At 43.5% G+C, this 20,393-nt stretch overlaps 1 protein-coding gene across 3 annotated transcripts in view; it reads left to right on the top strand.

Annotated features, from left to right (window-relative positions):
• The window catches only part of TMEM94 (transmembrane protein 94), a 51,994-nt gene that overhangs the window by 16,824 nt on the left and 14,777 nt on the right, over positions 1-20,393 (top strand). For 2 of the 3 annotated variants that reach the window (XM_075518859.1, XM_075518858.1), the window contains exons 3-16: positions 3,929-4,048; positions 4,730-4,857; positions 5,462-5,598; positions 6,276-6,472; positions 7,240-7,391; positions 7,999-8,101; positions 8,411-8,497; positions 9,015-9,131; positions 12,980-13,036; positions 14,892-14,996; positions 15,612-15,776; positions 16,027-16,233; positions 16,400-16,715; positions 17,458-17,631. In XM_075518859.1, coding sequence (XP_075374974.1) covers positions 3,929-4,048; positions 4,730-4,857; positions 5,462-5,598; positions 6,276-6,472; positions 7,240-7,391; positions 7,999-8,101; positions 8,411-8,497; positions 9,015-9,131; positions 12,980-13,036; positions 14,892-14,996; positions 15,612-15,776; positions 16,027-16,233; positions 16,400-16,715; positions 17,458-17,631 — 2,065 coding nt within the window. The remainder of the gene's footprint in view (positions 1-3,928; positions 4,049-4,729; positions 4,858-5,461; positions 5,599-6,275; positions 6,473-7,239; positions 7,392-7,998; positions 8,102-8,410; positions 8,498-9,014; positions 9,132-12,979; positions 13,037-14,891; positions 14,997-15,611; positions 15,777-16,026; positions 16,234-16,399; positions 16,716-17,457; positions 17,632-20,393) is intronic. The other variant, XM_075518860.1, reaches the window with a different exon arrangement.

Raw genomic sequence — 20,393 nt, 5'->3', positions numbered from 1 at the left:
AAGGAGCAAGCCCTCTATCTTTCATCGGATAGCAGAGAGTGTGAGAATAGCTGATAAACTTTTAAGATATTCTTGACTGGTTCTATGTGTAAAAGAACAGGATGGGAATTTTAGGAGGACAGATCAGGAACCAGTGGTGATTTTGTGTGAGGATGAAGGTGGGCTTCGGGAAGCAGACATGACTAGGTGGTGGTGCCCAGGAACAACTTCGCATTGTGGGAGGAAAAATCAGAAGATAACCACTCTTTTCCTACCTATCAATCTGAAAATGCTCCTGCAATCCATGAGGAAGGTAAAGGAAACCTTTTTGCTGTGAGCCAGACAAAGCTACAGATTTAAACAAGCTCCTGGATCATTGGGTATTTGCCAACTAATTTCCCCCTGTCAAACTATGGAGGGCCAGCTGAGAAGAGAAGGCAAAGAAAAGTCTACTGATTCTGTGGCTCCCTGTCTCCTGGCTCTGAGTTGCTTCTTGCCTCCTTCCTGAAGAGCCAAACCAGCTCCTAAACCTGGGCATTTGCTAGATCTAGCTCAAGTTCCCTTTCCCTGATGTTTGCAGGCAAGCTAAGCAGTAATTTAACATTTAGGATATTTACTGAAAGTGGAGGAAAGAGAAGCCCATTCATGCATCTTTTCATCTTCCTGTCCAGTCCACACCTCAGCGCATTCATTCCATCTAGAAATTGAAATCACATGTACAAAAAAATCTCCGGCACTGCGTGCTTTTTCCTTAACAGCCATCCTGCAGATTACAACTCTAAGAGAGATGCATTATCTTCTGGAAGGCAGAAGGTTGCAAACATCCTGTGTTTACCTGGCTTCAGTCATGCCTCTTGGACTAAGGCTGTGATAGCCAGGGCAGGGGTCAGCTCCGGAGGAGCTGTAAGTGCACTTAGAGGCTCGTGTGCTCTCCAGCCTCTCGGGGCAAAGGAGGAAGCAACTGCTCATTTTCTCCTCAGGACATTTTCCCTTTATGCATGGGCAAAAGGAAAGTATAGCCTTTTAAAATGCCTCCTGATAGCCATCAGGGGTTTGCTTTCACCATAACCTGGAATTTACTGTCTTTATTTTTTTTTGTTTTTGTTTTTTTTTGTTGTTCTTCAGAGGAAGCCCTATGCTAAGGCAGCTGTGTGGGAAGGTGTCTTGCTGTTTTTGTTTTGACCTGAAAATTGGTGGATTACTCTTTGAATGCAACTTTCCGACCAAAGATGTGAATGTTGAGGTTTACATTAATGAACTGACACCTCTGGTGAATGGCATCTTCACCCTGGGGTGCTCACCTCTTGTTTTGTGGCAGGAAGAGCACTTGCAGCTGATGAAAGGCTGGAAAGATCCCTCTGGGACAGCTTAGGAGCGCCTAGGTTTGCTGTATAGAAAGGTTTACTTTGGGGCATTTGAAAAATGCCTCATTAGCAGTTGATGACTTAGCAGGGCAGCTCTTGTTATGAAAACTTACAGCTGCCCCTTGCCAGGAGCTCAGGGTGGCTCTTCTCGCCTGTCCCTTTCATTCCTCAGTTCCGAGCGCTTTCCCTTGATGCTCACTGGCAGTAGGTTATCTGAGTCACTGCAGGCAGCCTCTCACTCACATTATTACAGTGTTTGTTTACCAGGCTGGCTCTGCCTGCTTTGTCAAATACTCCATGTTTTAAGTGTCAGGATGGGTGTTTAACAATCCCTGCCCTTCCTGCTGGTCTTCCTCCCCAGCCCTGCCACACTCTGCACTTGTTCTTTCTCACCTGCTACAGCCACCTTCCTTTGTGGCTGCCCTTACCTCGACTGATACTACAGCAAAACAGTAACTCCTGTGTAAAGACTGGAGCAGGTGTGCAAGTATTTCAGGAACCTTTTTGATTACCTCTGGATTTGCTGCCTTTTTCTGCTCGCTGCCTGCTGTGATGTGGCAGTTCCTCTTTCCAGACAGTGCGTGTCGGCAGATGTTGGCATTAACTGCAGCTTTCCTCTCATTTCTTCTGTAGTTCTTGAGGTATCCATTGGAACCAGCTCGGTGTCTAAGCAGACTTTGCTTTTCGGAGTCCCTCTTATTATTGCTGCCTTCCATTCTGTGTCTTTTATTTACCTGTCTGCTTTCCCTGTGTTGGAGAGGATTAGTGTTTTAGTGGGTGTTTGCTATGCCCCAAACAGCCAGGAGTCAACGGAAAGAGAAACCTTATTGTGTCACTTGCTCCATGTTGCTCGCAGGCACTTCTGTGGTGCAGTAGCATGTCTGTTGCCAGCTACGCTGCCTCCCATCTTCTCCTCTGGGAGTCTTTGAGAGACTCCTATGTTTAGTCCTGTGCTGATGTTACCTGGGCTGCTTCCAAGAACAACACAGAACTGCTTCCTCTATTCCTAAAACTGACACAGAATGAAAACTACAGCAGGATTATTTTTAGTTCTGTAAAAGTGCAGCTAAAGCAGCATTGCTAGACTCTGCCTGGCCAGAATCTGCTGTTTCAAATTGTCCCTGATAGGTGGGGAGTGTGCGTGTGTGGTAGATGGTAGTTTAAGAGTGTCTATCTGCTATTCCTTGATGCTTACATTACAGTTTTGGATTGGACCATCAGTGCAAATGAGTCTGAAGTCCGAGATTAGTTTCTGGTAAATGTTCATCACGAAACCACTCAGTTAAGGAACAGGAAGAAAAGTGCAGATCATAGCTGAGCTGCACTTGCAGAACTGGGTGCGTGCATGCAGCTCCTGAAGAGCAGAGCTGCTGCAGTTTGAGACCACGGTGGATTTGGCAGGGCTGGGAAGAACTTGTGACTGCAATAGCAGGAAGAGCTGCGGCTCCTGCCTGAGCTGTATTTACTGGGCTGTGTGTCACACTGGTGGGGACTGGAGGGGGAAGCTTCCTGCCTGCTTTGTGTTCAGGAGTTCTGTACTCTGTAAACAGTATGATACACCTGAGTATTTCTAATGTGCAGGATATCCTATGCGCCATACACCCTCAGGGTGTTTGTATTAAAACATGAAATGCAAATGAGAACTTTTATTGACCAGTACCATGATATCTGCTGTAGCCCTCTCATGGCCACCTGCCTGCTTTTCCTTGTTGATTCACTTTCAGTGATCTGGTACCCACAGTACCTCCTAGCAGTCTCTGTGATTTGAAAGGAAGGTAAGTGCTTGTGTTCTTGCCCCAGAAATACAAGCGTTTACTCCACTTTCTTGTTATCAGAATCAGATGGCATGCTTTTGGTTTGTGTCCTTTCAGGCTGCTGCCTCTTTGCTGAAGAGTGGGGGAGCAGTGGTCTGGACTCTGTGTGCTGCCATAGCGCTGTATGTTCACACAATTCAGCACTTAAATCTGCAGTGCTTTGTTTTGTAAAAGGAGGAGTTGATGCTGGAGTCATGTTTCTGCCTGAACCGATGCATTGCCTAGCACTTAAAACTGGGGATTTCTGTGTCAAAGTAGCCACATAGGCAGGATTTGTAACCAAAAATTAGTAACGAACAGATATTAGATATTATTAGAATTGCAGATATTCTACTACTTAGTTGTTATTACTGTTAGAAAAATCCATCCTGTATCATTAAAATTCCACCAAAACTGTGTTCTGTTGTCTCTACAAGCTGATACCAGTTCAAGCCAGCATAACCTCAGAGCTGAGCAGCCTCTTTTTGTATTGTCCGCAGCCTCTGCTGATTAGAATCTTGTTTCGCAGAAATGACTTGGTATTGTGCTTTGATAAAGTATTTATCCGGCACAGTCAGGACCGGTTTGTTTACCTGATATTATCTAGGTGCTCTAATTCTAGCCAGCAGTCTAAAGCAGTCACAGGAGGGAAGATGATTTTAGGAAAATGGAAAATCAGACTGGTGATGATGAGTGCAGGGCATTCACGGTAGGGTGCTCAGTCAGCCACCAGGAAAAAGCCTAAAAAGAAAATAGGAAAACACTAAACAGTTTGTTTTTCTGGCACCTCAGGATGAGATGACCTCAAGTTTGGGCCTTACCACAAAGAAAGCCCTCACGATCCTGAGAGACCAGTTGTCAGCGCTGCTGGAGGGGCATCAGAAGGAACGGAAAAAAGTGACTTCATGGAAGGTGAGGCACCAAACAGCACAAGGTTGGGCACTCAGTCTCCACTTCTCAAATTAAAGCTGAAGATTAAACAAAAGTTGCCTGCATTCCCTCCCAGGCTGCTGCTGCAGAGTGTCTGGGTGTAGAACTGCTAAAGTCCTTGGGACCAAAGCAAGGAGTTACCTAAGGGTATGTTTCACTCAGCACTTCTTTCCTGGATGCTGGAGCTCTACAGGAGCTTAGCTTCACCTTGGAAGTATCTAAGGTCTTCAAGAGCCACTAATGGTGGTGTGCCTGGGGGGTCCATATCAGGTGGAGAGAAAGAGCTGTGAAGCTCAACAGTCTCCCCTTGTCCACCATGTTTGTCTAGCATGTGTGTTGAGTACAAAGTGCTAGTGTTTATGCACAGTACTTAAAAGTGTTCCTCTCTGGGTTAGTGACAATGGGGCAGCCTGCCACAGAAGCCTTTTCATTCTTTCAAGCAAGAGTAAAGCAGAGAGTGTTCACCCAGACTCGCCAGCTGAGCAACCGTTAGTGCTGTAGCATTCGCATAACTGATCTGGGATGCTCTGTATCATTTTCAGGGGTTTTACAAAGTTGTATTCACCTGGAGTGTCAATTGCTGCTTTCACCCTTTCTCACTCTGCGTTTTCAAATGGCTCTGTATTTCATGAATGCTGACTGTCTGCTGCTCTCCTTTTGTAGGAGGTGTGGAGGAGCAGTTTTCTGTACCATGGTAACCGTTGCTCCTGTTTCCACTGGCCTGGTGCATCTTTGATGCTTCTGGCAGTGCTGTTGCTGCTGTGCTGCTATGGGAGCCAGCCACAGGGGAGGTAAGCAAAACATCCTATGCTGGTTAACGGAAGGAAGGTGGTAGTTTTATATCGTCTCAACACTGTGTGTGGCTGACATAACAGTGTTGTCCCTCATTCTGTCTAGACATCTAGACATTAGCATACTCATACTGGTAGTTCTGTCCCTATCAGTCCCTTTCACGAAACTTAAGCCAACTTAATTCTACTGCTTATAGACTCATAGAGTGTCCTATGGCGAGACTGAGATTTTTTTTCTACAGCATTCCTAGATCTTGAAAAATCCTAAGGCATTATCATAGTTAGGAAGGATTTTGAAACTGGGGAAGTTAGTGGCTCATAGGAGAAGTTACTGCGCTGTCGCATGCGCCATAGCATGCCTTAACCATATTTGTAAGGGTATTTTTTAATTGAGACGGATCCTTTCAGACTTCTCTGGTGGCATTATTCTAAAGAAGTGTGATCGTAGCTCCCCTGCTTTTCTTTTTTAGCCATAAGTCTGTGGGATGTAGGAATAAACAACCGAGCAGGTGTGCATTTATCTCTGTGGGTGGCTGGCAGTGTGTTCTGCTCATTTACTCAAACCTCATCTGCTTTCTGCTTTCTTCTGTTTTGCTATGTAAAGCCAAGGTGCTGAGATAGTTAATGCACTGGCACTCTTCCTCCTTCTCCTCTTGGATCTCTTCATGATCGGGCGTCAAGAGAGGCTGAAGTGCAGAGAGGTGGAGAGGAGACTTCAGACAATCATTTATAAGATAAATGGTGAGGTCTCATTCATCTGTCTCTCATTTGCATTTGTGTTTTCCTTCCATTGGATTTTTCTCCAAACCTGATCACATACGTTACTAATTGAGCTTACTAGCCTTCCCCTATGTTACACAGAAACAGGCTGTGAGAATTGTCTCCTACTCATGCCTGTCCTGTAGGATAGTTATTTTGAGCTGTCATGTGGCCATGTGCTTCCAATCTGTGTGTTATCAGGTAGGCGTCTGTTATGTCTGTGCTTTGGAGTAATTCGAATCCTCAGTATCTTACAAAAATATCTGCCTTGCAGCAGATGATGAGAGAAGAATACGTGGGGTTGTACCACAACATAGAACAGAAGGAAATAAATTGCTGTGCGTGAGCATCATCTCAATGGGGGCTTTTGAACCTGAGGAGGCAGTTCATTTCAGTGTGGCAGTTTTAAGGACAGCCTTTAGTTTTTCCATGGTACAAGTATGTATTTAAGGTTATAAAATGACTATGTTTAGTTGTTAATACAGGGTGGAGAGAGAGGGGAAAAGCCATCAAGGAGAAAGAGAGAGATGATAAAAGATCATGGGAATGGACTGAGCTTAGTACTGGAGGACCTATAGCCACTACAGGATGTAAATCAATGTATGATTGGCCCCTCCAGAATTGTTATCACTTAATTCTTTCACACTTTGTGCTTTCAGATACACTTGGCAAAGAGGTGAAGTGGCCAGACTCCATGTACCCTGACCTTCACATGCCTTATGCCCCATCCTGGTCCCTTCATTGGGCCTACAGGGATGGTCATCTTGTCAACCTGCCTGTGAGCCTGTTAGTGGAAGGAGATGTCATTGCTTTGAGGCCAGGCCAGGAGTCATTTGCCTCTCTGAGAGGGATTAAGGTAACTTGCCTGTCTTATTTCCCTGGCCTGTAACAATATATTTCCCAGGATTTTCTTGCTAATACTCTTAATTCCCAGTGTACAGATTATTAGAGTGTTTGATTTCTTCTGATCTTGAAAATAGTTTGAAATTCCAGTTCAGTCAAGGACGGTCCTTCATCAGACAGACTGCATCTTCTCTATGAACTCCCAAACCCAATGGACAGGAGACACCAATGTGATACCAAAGCACCGTATTTCCATCTCTTCGAGGTCAAGGGGGAATTGTAATGTGCTGCAAATACAAGTAGAGTGAATCTATGCAGTAGGATGATATGACATACAAAACTCTACTGTTTTTTATGTGGAGAAATAAAGTTTGTCTGCTTTGACCTTCTCCTTACTACTGATTTATTATAAAAGAAGGTAATATAAAATACCTGGGTTAGAAGTAAATTAACAAATCAATTACAAGATCTATGCAAAGATTATGCTGCTTGAAGAAGATTGGAAAAACTTTAAAGCTTGAAATTTACCTTTGCTGGGTTTTATCGTAACTTTCACTCCAAATGCCAATGAAATAATCTGATGTGCTTGAACACAAGCATTTCATTTAAGCTAGTTTAGCTAATGAATTTTTGAAGAGCTGAGAGAGGGAACTGTGACAAACATGTATTGTGTCACTTGCAGTGGGAGGGATCCTGCTGGACTAAACCTCCAGTCCCTCGCAGCAGGATTCCACCGAGGCCTCGACTGTGCAGCCTTTGGGCTCTCTGACTTTTTTCTAGGATGATGAGCACATAGTTCTGGAGCCAGGAGATCTGTTTCCACCTTTCTCACCTCCACCCTCCCCAAGGGGAGAAGTGAAGAAGGGACCTCAGAACCCTCAGCTGTATCGTCTCTTCCGTGTTTTGAAGACCCCAATAATTGATAATGTCAGGTGGGTTAAATACAGTGCACAATGCCTGCACAGCTTGTCTATGTCCTTGTTGCTGCCTTGTGTCGGCAAAGAATGAGACTTACCAGTCCAGGACAGGAATTTTCAAATACTCTGTGCTGTGTCTTCTCTATTACCTGGGAATGCTATAAGTCTCTTACTGTCTGTCTTCAATTGTCCTCCTTAACTGGTAGGTTAGGCTAATATATAAAACCACGTGTATGCTAAGTATTACTGTTCAGCTCATTACTTACCAACTAAATTTGAACAATGCAGGGAGGTCACAGATTTCATGCATTTGGTGTAACTAGCAATATGACACCCTTTGGACAACTGGAGATACAGATACCTGAATGTACACATTGGGGCGATGGAGCCTTCCTGTTAAGTGGGTGAGGAGACCTGGGGAGTTTGCTCAAGAGCACTGCAAATTTAGCATGGCAAGGGCAACGCTGTTATTGTAGAACTTGGCTTCTCTTTTGAAGGTTGCCCCTCGTAGCATAAGGTGAACACAGTGTTCTAATCAGGTCTACTAGGAGGTTTATATCTGAGGAAAGTGCAGGGTTAGGGTCTTGGTTGCTGAAATCTCAAGCTGTTTTCCATTTTTTAGGTGGTGTCTGGAAATGGCTTTGTCACGTCCAGTGACAGCCCTGGATAACGAGAGATTCACTGTACAGTCAGTGATGCTGAAATATGCTGTCCCTATTGTACTGGTAGGTCTCATTTCAAGCCTTTGTTGTTGAATGTAGCCATGTTTTGTCAATAAAGGTGAAGAATTTGCAGCCATCTCAACAGGAAATTGTGGCCAGGCCCTAACTCATGCAGCTGACTCTGTGTGTATCTTGGGTAGTTCAGAGAAGCAAAGATGCTGAGCCATCTAGCTGTAAGAGTGGAGGGAGGAACTGCAGCAGCAGACCAAGTGTATCTTCCAGACTTTCCCAGGGCTGAGAATGTTACAAGGCAGTGAAAACTCCTTCCCTACAAGTACTAGTAGTTAGCTGTCATCTCTGTTTGAATTGCAGGCTGGCTTCCTGATCACCAATGCTGTGCGCTTCATTTTCAAAGCTCCTGGAATTGCTTCTTGGCAGTACACTCTTCTTCAGCTACAGGTAAAGGAGAGCTGTGAATTCTACTACACCTCCTCCCCAGAGCACCACTGAGACTGATTCCCTCCCTCAGCGACTTGCTTCATCCTATGACAGCATCCTATGCACGCCCTTGTGCATGCTGGATCCAGGAGCTCTCACTGGAGCAGGACAACAGCTCTACCCTGGCCATTCCTCCTAGACTGCCTTTTACGTTGTTTGCTTTCTCTCACTTGCCATGTATGTATATATGTGTGTGTGTGTATAATATATATGGTATCCTTTGCCTTTAAACTTGTAAGAGTTTATGCCAAATTCAGCAGGAAAACCAGCTGCAAGTTGGTGTGGTTTATTCATGGCCTCCTTCATTACAAACCCCTAAGGGGGTGTGTGTGTCTCCCCTCCTGTGCTTCTCCCTGTGTTGCACTGCTTCCGGTGCAAGCAGTCTCCTTCCTTCCTGCCATTGCTTTTTATCCATGTCATGTGAGAGATCTGACTTCTTGTTGTCTCTGTGCTTGCTGGTGATTACCATTTTTTTTAGGTGAATGGTGTCCTACCCATCCTTCCATTGCTCTTTCCTGTCCTGTGGATTCTTGCTACAGCCTTTGGAGAAGCCAGAGTCTTGGCCCAGATGAGCAAGGCCTCATCCACCTCACTGGTAGGTATCTCTCCACATCAAACCATTGCAGAGAAAAGGGCAGGAGATGAGAAGGGCTATGTGAAGTGAGCACAGTGAATTCAGCAGATGTGTCCACGTAATTGTAAAAGCTTGTTGGATCTTAGGTTGTCCCAGCTATGCCCTCTCCCTGGAGCGCAGTGTGACTTCTTCTTGAACAGATGTTTTAATTTTTTCAACCTGTCTACAGATATCCCAAGGTGATAGGAAGCTCCAGTGATTCCATAAATCTCTTCAGGGCATATGCTTTCTATCAGCTAAATATAATCTGTCAGAGGGGTTAACATGGAGATAAATGCCCTGTGGTGGCTATAACTAGGGAACATTTAGCCACTGAGAAGGAATGGGATACATGAGATCCTCTGCAATCCCCTGTTTTAACGTGTGGGCTGAACAGCCCTTTCCTGTGACTCTGGGGCTTCGCTTGCAGACGTGGCCTTTGCAGTGGATCAGGGAGTAAGAGGAATTTCTGATGGTTGTGCTGGTTTGGGGAGTGGAGTTTGGTAGTCTGATGGGTGTGTGATCCTGAACTGGATGCGTTGATGGGTGTCTCTTGTTCTCTCCTGGTGGCGTTGATGGGTGTCTCTTGTTCTCTCCTGGTGGCAGTGTTGGTGAGATTCACTGTGCTATGTTTGACTTCGGTGCTGACTTCTGTTATGCCTGTACTTGGATAGAGTTTCTCTCTCCTTCTTGTCCTTCCTTGGCCTCTGTGGCCCTGGGTCTATGTTTTCTGTTCTTTTCCCTATAGGTTGTACATGACTAAGCTGCCTGTGTCCTGGGAGGGAGGACACATGTCACCTCCTTCAGTGGCATTTGCACCTTTACCATCTCTTTTCAGTGTTTTCTCCACTTTACCTTTTCCACCCATTCTCGGCATCACTTGGTTTCTGTCTTTGGAACCTTCCTCTTTCCCTTCACACCTTGGTATTTGGCTGGGAAAAGCCAGAGCTCCTTGGCTTCCTTCCCTGCTTCATCATTCTCAACATACCCATTTGCCCTGTCACTCATACTTGGACCTTCCTTGTGTTCTTTCCTGTCTTCTCCTTTTTCTTGTCCAGGCAACTCACTCTGTCCAGCCAGCTCTTTCTCTGACATCTCATACATGATCCTCCATCCTTGCTACTGCAGAACAACCGTTGTGATGTGCCTTGGTCATTCTCCCCCTTGTCTAGGGCAGTCTCCTCTTGGCCTCTCTATTTCACTCCTTCCTTCCCTCTACTCTGTTCAAAATGTAGCAGGTAAGACCCTCTTCCTCTCCAATCACTTGGCCTGTGTGATGCTCTTCTCCACCTGCTGCCACCTCCCATTGTGTTCAAGCTGTTTGATTCCCAGTTTTTCAAGGCCATAGGTGACCCTTGTGACTGGTTGGTCAGACATCCTGCAGGACACAAACCAGTGCCCCCCCAAATGAGCCCCTGCCGCAAGTTGCATTACTACAGTTGGACTACAGCAGCATTCCTTTTAGAAAGGAATTTGATGTTGGTTTGAAAACATTTGTACTGCCTTTGATAGGTTGTTTCAGTAATTATTTACCTTCACTGCTAAAAATGGGCATTCTGTATTATTGGGAATTTTTGTAGTATCTGATTTCCAGCCCTTGGAACATTTACATCTTTTGTCTCCTAGATTTAAGAGCACGTCAGTCAAATTTCTGGTCTGTTGTAGCTACTCACATTCCCTTGTACTGTCTCTTTGGTTAAGTAAACAGTTTAAGCACCTTGAGTCACTATAAGCATATTTTCCGACCCTCTAATCTTTCTCTTGGCTTTCCTCTTAGCTTTCTCCAGTGCTTCAGGATCACTGTAGAATTATGAATCTCCAAAACCCACAAAATATTCCAGTAACAGTTGTGCTTGTGCTAAATTTCAGAATAATTTGGACTTTCTATTCTATGTTCCCTTGTTAGTGTAACAAAGGATCATATTGGATCTTTTAGCCACTGGTTTAAATGGCCAGGCTTTGTTCAGCTGATAATCTACAGAGTTACTGCTTTGTAAGCTGTAAGTCCAACCTTCATTTTTGCTCCTAGGTATGCAATCTGACTTTCGTGTCTGTTGGTGTGCATGTTTTTGCTTATTTACCAAGCAATCCGTATTGTTCTGTAACAGTGGTCTGTTCTCTTCATTATTGGACCCTGTCCCGAGCTTTTTATAGTTTACAGACTCTATCAGTAATGTTGTTCTAGTTTTCTTTCAGGCTATTAACAAAATACCCGGAATTTGTCCCTGCTTGAGCTAGTAACACATCCTATTGCAAGTAATTCCTCAGTTTCTGTTCCATTTGGAGCTAGTCTATTTCTAATATATTTAATATGGGCCCTATTTCTCCAGTATTACTCTAGTTTTTGTTAGAAAACCAGTAAAGCATTTTGTATCAAGTCAAGTATGAAGTGGTCTATGTCAAAAGCATTACTTTTATCAGTCAAATTTGTAATTTTGTCAAAAAAGGTATCACAATAGTTTGATGAGATTTATTACTCATATACTTGTGGTGTTTGGCGCTGGTTGTATTATTCCACTTCTTTTCTTTTAATTGAGTCTCATATTAGCTGCTCTGTTATTCTGTCTGAAATCAAAGTCTGTCTGGGGTCCTTGTGGTAACTTGGTTTGTTCTACTTACCCTTTTTAGGCATTGGCACCACATTAGCTTTCTTCCATTGCACTGGGACTTAATCCATGCTTCAAGCCTTGTGCAAATCAGCAGCAACAGTCAGAAAGTTGTCCAGACCTGCTAATTTAAACATATTTACTTTCAGTAGCTATTGTTAGAATAGAAAATATTTCATAGTTATCATATGGTATGATTATATCACTGAATAAGGAATAGCCATATTTATTTAACATGTCTGCCTTGCCTGCAATATCATTTGCAATTTCACTGTCTTCAACAAGCAGTGGACTGGTTAAACCATGACAATTACCTACTGGTATACTTTTTCTTATTTTTATGTTAATTTTTACTTCTATTTTCACTTCCACTCAAAACTGGACTTTTAATTTTCACTATGGGATCGTTGCTTTTTAAAATTTTAATAAAATATTGTTAAACAGTTCCTAATTATCCTTCATAGTTCTCAGTTTAAATTATTTCTGACAAATTTGTCTTGGCTTTTTTCAGCTTTGTTAAACTGATCCTTTTTAAAGTGCCAGATATATGCATTATTATTTGGAGTGTCATTTTATTTATGTACAAATGTAATTGCCATATTCACTTATGCTCATGAATATACTTAAATTTAAACTGTTTTTCAAAATTACATCTACTGTGGAATTCCTTTGTGCTGGATGCACAAATTTTGAGTTAGTAAATTTCTCGATGTAATTCCAAGAGCCCCATGGTAGCGCCCTGGTATAATTTCTTTTCATTTCCTATCAACATCCCATTCATACCACCTCATTCCTCTGTGTCCATTGTGTTCCAGGCACCTGCTTTTACAACCACTCTTCTAGCTCCCTTCTTTTAACTGACCCATATAGCTTAAAAACAGATCAGTCAGTCCTGGCTCTTTCTATCTAAAAATAACCATGCAGAAAGAGCCTCCCCTGGGTCTAATTGCTATTATTTTCTCTGTAGACATTTAGGTAATGACTGTGTCTTCTTCTGTGATGTACAGCACCAAGCACTTTGACTGTGCTTCACAAGTAGATAAAGACATAGTCCATTAAAGACTTAATTGCTTTGATGAATTATTGGTCTGCCTTGGTATAGCGATTCCCACGGAGCAGAACTCCTGCTTTCTTCTCTCTGAAGGCACAGTATTTAGGGAAGGATGTTCCTCATGACACATTTCTGAGCACAATTATAGTAACTGGTCTCTTCTCTTGCTGCAGCTTGCTAAGTTTTCAGAGGACACTCTCAGCAGCTACACAGAGATGGTATCTTCTCAGGTACTATTATTATGAATTGTTTTCTTCCATCTTCACTGCAGAACTTCATTATATCCTTTCCCTTCCTCTCTGATCTCCTGCTTGTTCCTAGACCCTTTTTACTTGTGTCAGTTGTCCCGTGTCACTCATTTGCTGCTTTAATTTGCTATGCATGCAGGTTGCATGTCTTTCTCCTACACCTTCCCCTGTAAATGCTGCTCTGCTGACCAGAGATTGAGGTGACTTTGATACTGAGTCCAGTTGTGCTTTTCTGAATATTGCAAATGGTTTGAAATCAACTTTTTCTGTCCTGAAGAGAGTACCTCTTTCAAGTCCTCCTGTTCCAGGAGTAAAATAAACTTTTTGTGGTGTGTGTCAGAAAGAAGGGAAGTATTTCGATTGTACCAGAAAAACCTCCTTCAAGCCAAAACTAAAGAACAGAGGGGATAGCGGTCAGCACCAAGACCAAATGTGAAGAGGGGAGCATGGGATGTTCAGGCTAAAAGTCTGATCCTGTTTCATAGGCTCCTTAACAAGCTTAAGCACATTACTAGTGCTTCCAAAGCTGGGGCAAATAAACATTCAGAAGACCTTTTTCTGGGGGAGGAACTGCATCTGGCCACTCTATAAATTGCATCATCCAGATTAAACAGGTGCGTGGAGGAAAGACACTTTTCTGTCTAATCTAGCATTAAGAGTCCCCTCTCCATAAGGAGGCAGATGGACTCCAGGACTGATTAAAAATCCCTAGATATTATAAGAATCAATTCATATCTCCTTGCTCCCAGCCACACAGAGGAGTACACATGGATGCACACACCCCCCCACGCTTCCTTTGCTGAATATTTTGTTGTCTTCCTGTTCCAGTTCATCATTTAGCTGAGATGCTTTTCAGGTGTTAAATGGGAGTCATTTGAGCTGACCTTCGTCATTGGAAAGATCTGCTTCTTTCCTTTTGTACTTACGTAACATTTTTGCTTATGAGAAACTGGTTTAAAGAAGAGCTTTTTTTCTTCCTGGTGATAGCTCATGATTGTTTTGCATTTGAGCTTATGGCTGTACTAACCCTTAGGATCTAAGGAACCTGATCTAAGGAGCTTTGGGGGAAGTGCTCTGCAGTGACAGCATTCCAGAACAATAGCTAAAAAGCAGTAAAATAACTGTAATGCAAACCTGGTTTTGCTGGCTTTAGGAGTGCACAGAGGAAAACATACAGCTCTGGTGCTTGGATTGATTGCTGCCATCCAGACTCCCTCTGAAACATTTTCGTGTGGAAGATGAAGGGTGCCAACTTCACATTTTAATTTTGCAAAATGTCCCCTTCTTTCAGTTTATTACCATGTTGATTACAATTCATTTCTAATGATGGAGTAGTCAGAGCACCTTGGCTTTATTTCCAACATTGTTACTGCCTCAGTAAGTAACCTTGGGCAAGTCGCCTCACCACAGTGACTCCATTTACCCAATTTGCAGTATGGTGATCGTAAGCTTAAGGCCTCAAACTCTATAATCCAAGGGGATGAGAGTTACTTTAGGAAAAAATACGAAGAGGCAACAACTGATTCATCCCAAATGAAATCACTTCAGAATTCCTTCCTGTGTTTTTGGATAGACAAAGGTAGTTTCACTGAATTCTCAATTCAACAATCAGACTGTCTTTTAGCATCTTCTGGAAGGGAGAATAAATGCCTTTCCCTTGAGAACATCAGCACCATATCAGTTAACAGGTTCCCATGGAGACCGATGTTTATCTTGCAGTGTATCACTGTGTTGAACCTGAAAGCAGGTAATGTCATACTCCCTTTCTTCCTTCTCTCCTGTCATCTTTCACTGAATGAATCTTTAATTGGTTGATGTCCTCTGCTTCCCTTGGCAGGAAATGATACGCTGTATCTGGAGCCACTTCCTCTGTGTTTTAAAAGGCAAATCTCCAACTCTGAGCTTCACTTCCAGCTTGCTCCATAGTCTGGGATCTGTCACTGTGAGTATTGCTGGGTTGTCAGAAGGAGGAGCCCTAGATGGATGCTTCATTTGCATTGTTGTGTCATCCTTCCCTGAGCATAGACTGTTAGCAATCAGTTCACTGCTGGAATTAGAAACCCTTTAGGCACCCATCTTTGTAGAAGAGTTTATAACTGTCTTGTCTTGTCCAAGCAGCACATTTACAGGCTAAAACGATGGTCAGAGATACTCTGTGGCATCTAACAGGGATGTCTGTATTTTCCAGCTCTGGTTCTGGTCCCATAACCCTCTTGACTCCTGTTCAAGAACCAGCTGGTTTGGGTCCTTGATAAGGTACTAGCTGGTGAAATAGATTCAGTAGTTGCTTTCTTCCCGTGGTCTTCATGCCTAGTTTTGCAATATCCTGAGATAAAATTGGTGTTAAACAACCCATCAATCCTGCTAGAGCAAGTAATTCTCAGATTTCTTGGAGGGTTATTAGGTGCAGTTTCTTAAGACAGAAGGTTGCTGAAGGAGAGACTTGTCTATCCTCCCATGTGTTTATTCAACTTGCGATATTTACAACTATGTGTGAACACTGAGACATGTTTTCACTGAGATTTTGCTTTCTTGGGGGTGTTGTGGTATGTTCTAGGTGCTCTGCTGTGTAGACAAGCAAGGGATTCTTTCCTGGCCAAACCCCAGCCCAGAGACTGTACTGTTCTTCAGTGGGAAGGTGGAACCACCTCATGATAGCCATGAAGATCTGACTGATGAGCTCTCTACACGGTCCTTCTGCCATCCTGAGATGGAAGATGAGGTGAGGGATATGTAATCCATAATGTAGTATGTTGGCTCTAATCATAGTTTGACTGACACGCACAATGTGGTATTATAGAGGGGGCCCTTTGCTTGTGGAGAAGTCCTGTGCCATAATTCTTTGCTTAGGAGATAAAGAAGCAGTGAGGATGAGATCCTCTTCTACAGGAGTCCTAAAGCAGAATGTGAATCAGCAGTGGCTCATGTTCAGCCACTGAATGACCACTGTTCATTTTGTTGGTCTGTTGCAGCCCCATGAAAGAGATGCTTTGCTTTCTGGCCCCCTGGCAGACACAGTCCACATGACCAATGAGCAAGAGAGGAACTGGTCTAGTGACCCTCCAAAGGCTCCTGATGCCCATGCCCACCGAAAGCCAAACAGCAGAAGCAAGCATCCCTCTGGGTCCAATGTGAGTTTTAGCAAGGACACGGAGGGTGGAGAGGAGGAACATAATCAGGTAAGACATACTGAAGGGGCACACAATTAGTCTTGTGTGGAGCTATAAGACAGACTTAAACCTGTAGAGTCTCCCCTTTTGCGAATTTAATTGGGAATTCCCTGTGGGATTCTAGGCAAGCTGTTTTCATTGTAACCAATTAGAATTTTCCTGTCTGTTGGACCAGGTTGTTGGTGACAGTGAGGTGTTGGCTTGTGAGGCTGAAGACTTTGTGTGTGACTACCACCTTGAGATGCTTAGCCTGTCCCAAGACCAGCAGAACCCCTCCTGCATCCAGTTTGATGACTCCAACTGGCAGATGCACTTGAATTCCCTCAAGCCTCTGGGCCTGAATGTGCTGCTTAATCTCTGCAATGCCAGTGTGACAGAGCGTCTGTGCCGCTTCTCTGACCACCTCTGCAACATTGCCCTCCAGGAAACTCACAATGCCGTGCTGCCTGTCCACGTGCCCTGGGGCCTCTGTGAGCTTGCCAGGCTAATAGGTAAGGAGAAATTGGATGAGCGGACACAGAGAAATCAGAGCTGTCAATAGACACTTAATCCTTAGAGAGCACAAGAAAAGTATTTCCCCAGTCCTGGTTCCTGAGAAGGTGGAATTACAGAGCTGACTCTGTTGTTGTTTGGTTGCCAAAAGAGTCTATTAAAGAGGTTGCTTTTGGCAAGTTCTGACACTGTAGACACTATCAAAGGAACAAATGTCATCAAGGATATTTCCAGCCAGCCCTGGCTAGGCTTGGTATTCTTCTGGCTCAAGTCTGCCAATCTCATCAGGAGACAAAGAATAGCTGCTAATGGAATAGCTGCTACCTGTCTTTATGGTAATGCTTTATCAGGAGTTTGGGTATAAATAATGTGAGGTACCTCAGCTCATTTTATAGATGGGAAAACCAAGGCATAGGGGAGGTAAAAGGTTAGCAGCAACACTAGGATTAAAATCTGGAAGCTCTTGAACTCACTTCTGTGCCTGTCCTTCAATGTCACAGTTCCTCTCTTCAATGAACCAGAAGCAGGAAAGTTGTAATCACTAATAACATCTAGTCCTTCTGAATGTTTTTCATCATAGATCTTGAGCCACCTTGGTGTAGATGCACAGTGAGCACAGAGATGTCTGGGAAGATGTCAGTATGAGCACAGGCAAAGTGGGTGACGCAGAAGCAGGAGAGAGGACTTTTCTTTTGCTTTGGTTAGAGTCTAATTTTTCTCCTCCTTATGTTCATGTTTCAGGTTTCACACCAGGTGCTAAAGATCTTTTCAAACAGGAGAACTATTTGGCCTTGTACCGCTTGCCAAGTGATGAGATGGTTAAGGAAACAATGCTGGGGAAGCTTTCATCGATCACCAAGAGGAGACCACCCCTGAGCCACATGATTAACCTGTTCGTGAAGGACACCACTACCAGTAAGGCTGACCCTTTCTTTGGGCATCCACTTGGTACAGGAGGATCTTTTCCACAGAGAGCCTAGAAAATGTCAGACTGGAAATAGCCTGGAGTCCCTATGGGGTGATAGCCTTGCTCTGCCTACGGCCAGTACAGATACGCTCAACAAACCTTAGTGATCAGTGCTGTGGCATACTGAGGGGGAGAAATTCTTCCCAGCTCTGGCTCACTCCAGAATCATAAATAATTTTTTAAAATTATCTTAGCTAGCATATAGTAAACCTGTTTTCTGGGACCAAACAATAGTGCAGAGCAAGGTGGGGGTTTTGCTGGGTTTTGAATAGACTTCATTATGGTAGTGAAACTGATACTGCACAGGGTTGAATACTACTCAGGATTTTAGCTAGTGATGCTCATCCTTCTGATAACCCAAATCATAAATCATTATCTTAGTTTGTTGTCTAGTATATTATATTGCATACTCTATTTCTATATTGCATACTAATAAGAAATCACAGAAATCCCATGCAAACGCATGGTGACCATGAATACAACACCTGAAGCCATCCTGACTTCTCCACTCCTTCTACTCCTTCCTATTCTAATATGAATGGGCTAGGATGGAAAGGATGTACTGCTGGGCACTGTGAGGTCTTAAAGCACCTCAGGAAGATTTAACAGCTTGCCGGTCAGAGCTCTTAGTCTCTTTGTAATACCTTAAGTTGACTGAACTTGGCTCTCTGGAGTTGACATATGTTCAATATTGAATCTGAAATGTGATTATAATGCTGGCTAGAGATTTACCAGGTAAACTGTCTTCTCTTGCCCAATTCTTCTTAAATTTGTATCTTAATGTGGGGAGGAGCTTTTTCATTTGTCCTGATTGCTGCTATCTTGCCTTTGTGAGCAAGAATTTTTCTGATGCTGAGATCTTAGTACAGGGAAAAACCTTTAATGTTGCCTCATTTCAACTCCTTATCCTCATTTTTAAATGGTTTAGTTTAGAGGCTGGAGCTCAGACAAATACGCGTGTGACCTGGATTATGCTGTCTAGAGTATATTCTAAGACGAATTTTGCCAGCAGGGTTAGTTAACCATTGGAACACCTCTTACATGATGGTCTTGTCCCTTGAAACTTTCTAAATTGTGTACAACCAGAAATAATGGATTACGCAGATAATATTGGGTGAAATCAGATGACTGTTTATGCAGAGGAGTCAGACCAGATGATCATAACTAACGTTTCTTGATACATTAGTTTTGAATAAATCTTTGAATCCACCCACTCCCATGATGTACTGAAGTCAAAGGGAGACACATAATAAATTCTACAGCTGTAGGAGAAATAGGAGGTAGCATATCTGTATGTTCCCTTGCTATTTCATTGAAATATGTGCCTCACCATCTGGCAGTGTTGATCCCAAATCCATAGTAACCACATGGAAATGAGGGGCTCACCGGCGTCTTCAGTGGAGTAAAATGGCTTGATACCATCTCTGTCTTCCCTTGCTATAGTGGCACTCAGATTCCTTTTGCTCTGTCTCACTGGCTCAGATATAGCAGCTTGGTTCTTCCTAATGAGTCCCAGCAGTCATGAATGGCTAGTCATACTCCCTGTCCTATTCATTAGTTTTCTCCCTTGTGCCAGAGAAATCCTGGCCTTCAAGTTCATGATTTAGGAAGGGAAGATGCTGAGCTTGCTTTACTGGCAATGACAGCTGAATGAACTCCTTCCAGTTTATAGTGCGTGCTGTCACTGTTGTTTACCCCTTAGAAGGATTGTCGTGTGGGATGCTGATGATACTGAATGGGAAATGGATTGCAATTGCTGTCAGGCGTGAACGTAGGTATGTGTGTGCACGTGGTCATCTGCAAGCTCTTGCTCTGTGTCCAGGGCATAGGTTTTGCATGGATCAATAAACAACTCTTGTTCCCTCTTTCCTAGCAAGGACTATCTAACCGTAGGAGCAAGGTGGGAAGGATTACGTGTTTATATAATAAAATTAACCAGAGCTCTGCACAAGTACTCCTTTGTGTCCCTGAAACAGGCTCCTTCTTTCACACACAGCTCCTATTCGTCTTGGAGGTTTGTTATGCTGATAAACTTGGCGTGTGATGACTATTTATAGCAGAAAGCAGAGAGCTGCTATGTTTTGGAAAAATCCTCTGGTGTTCCTGAAGGTCCCTGCCTGGTTTGTGCGAGTGGATATTCTTGGCTCTTGATTTCACCAGCTAGTGTGAGCATTTGCAGTCAGGAACAATGCCTGCAAGAAGCCCTTGGGCTCATTTTTCTTGGCAGTGATGTTTTTTTCATTAGATCAGCTTTGAAGCTGTTGGGGGCAAAGTCACAGAGCAGCTGGAGGAGGGAACCTAGACAGTGAAGTCTACGTGCATGCAATGTTAATGTATCAGTGCTAATGAAAGGGAGCAGGAAGCGTGGAGGGGGAGGCAGCCCCGCATCCTTTAACTTTTGTCCTGTGCCTGGGGCCTGCATCAGACAAGTGACATCACACACCTTTGAGAAACACTTTTTAACACCCCTGTCTACAAGAGGGAATGAAAGATTTTAAGTCTGTATTAAAGAATAAAGTAGGGAAGGGGGGGGGAAACAGGACAAGCTGTGGTGTCCATTGATTTTCAGTTCTTCCCTGATCACAACAGGAGTTATTTTTTTAGAGGCTGTTATGTTGAACTTTTGACCCATCCTGACTTAACACTTTTCAGGACCCTTTGTGAAAAAGGCTGCTATCTAATGGGTCACACTGTTAAATTATCTTCTGCT

Source organism: Mycteria americana, chromosome 16 (assembly GCF_035582795.1).
Source record: "Mycteria americana isolate JAX WOST 10 ecotype Jacksonville Zoo and Gardens chromosome 16, USCA_MyAme_1.0, whole genome shotgun sequence".
Taxonomy (NCBI): Eukaryota; Metazoa; Chordata; class Aves; order Ciconiiformes; family Ciconiidae; genus Mycteria; species Mycteria americana.
This window is presented reverse-complemented; position numbering and strand designations above follow the sequence as displayed.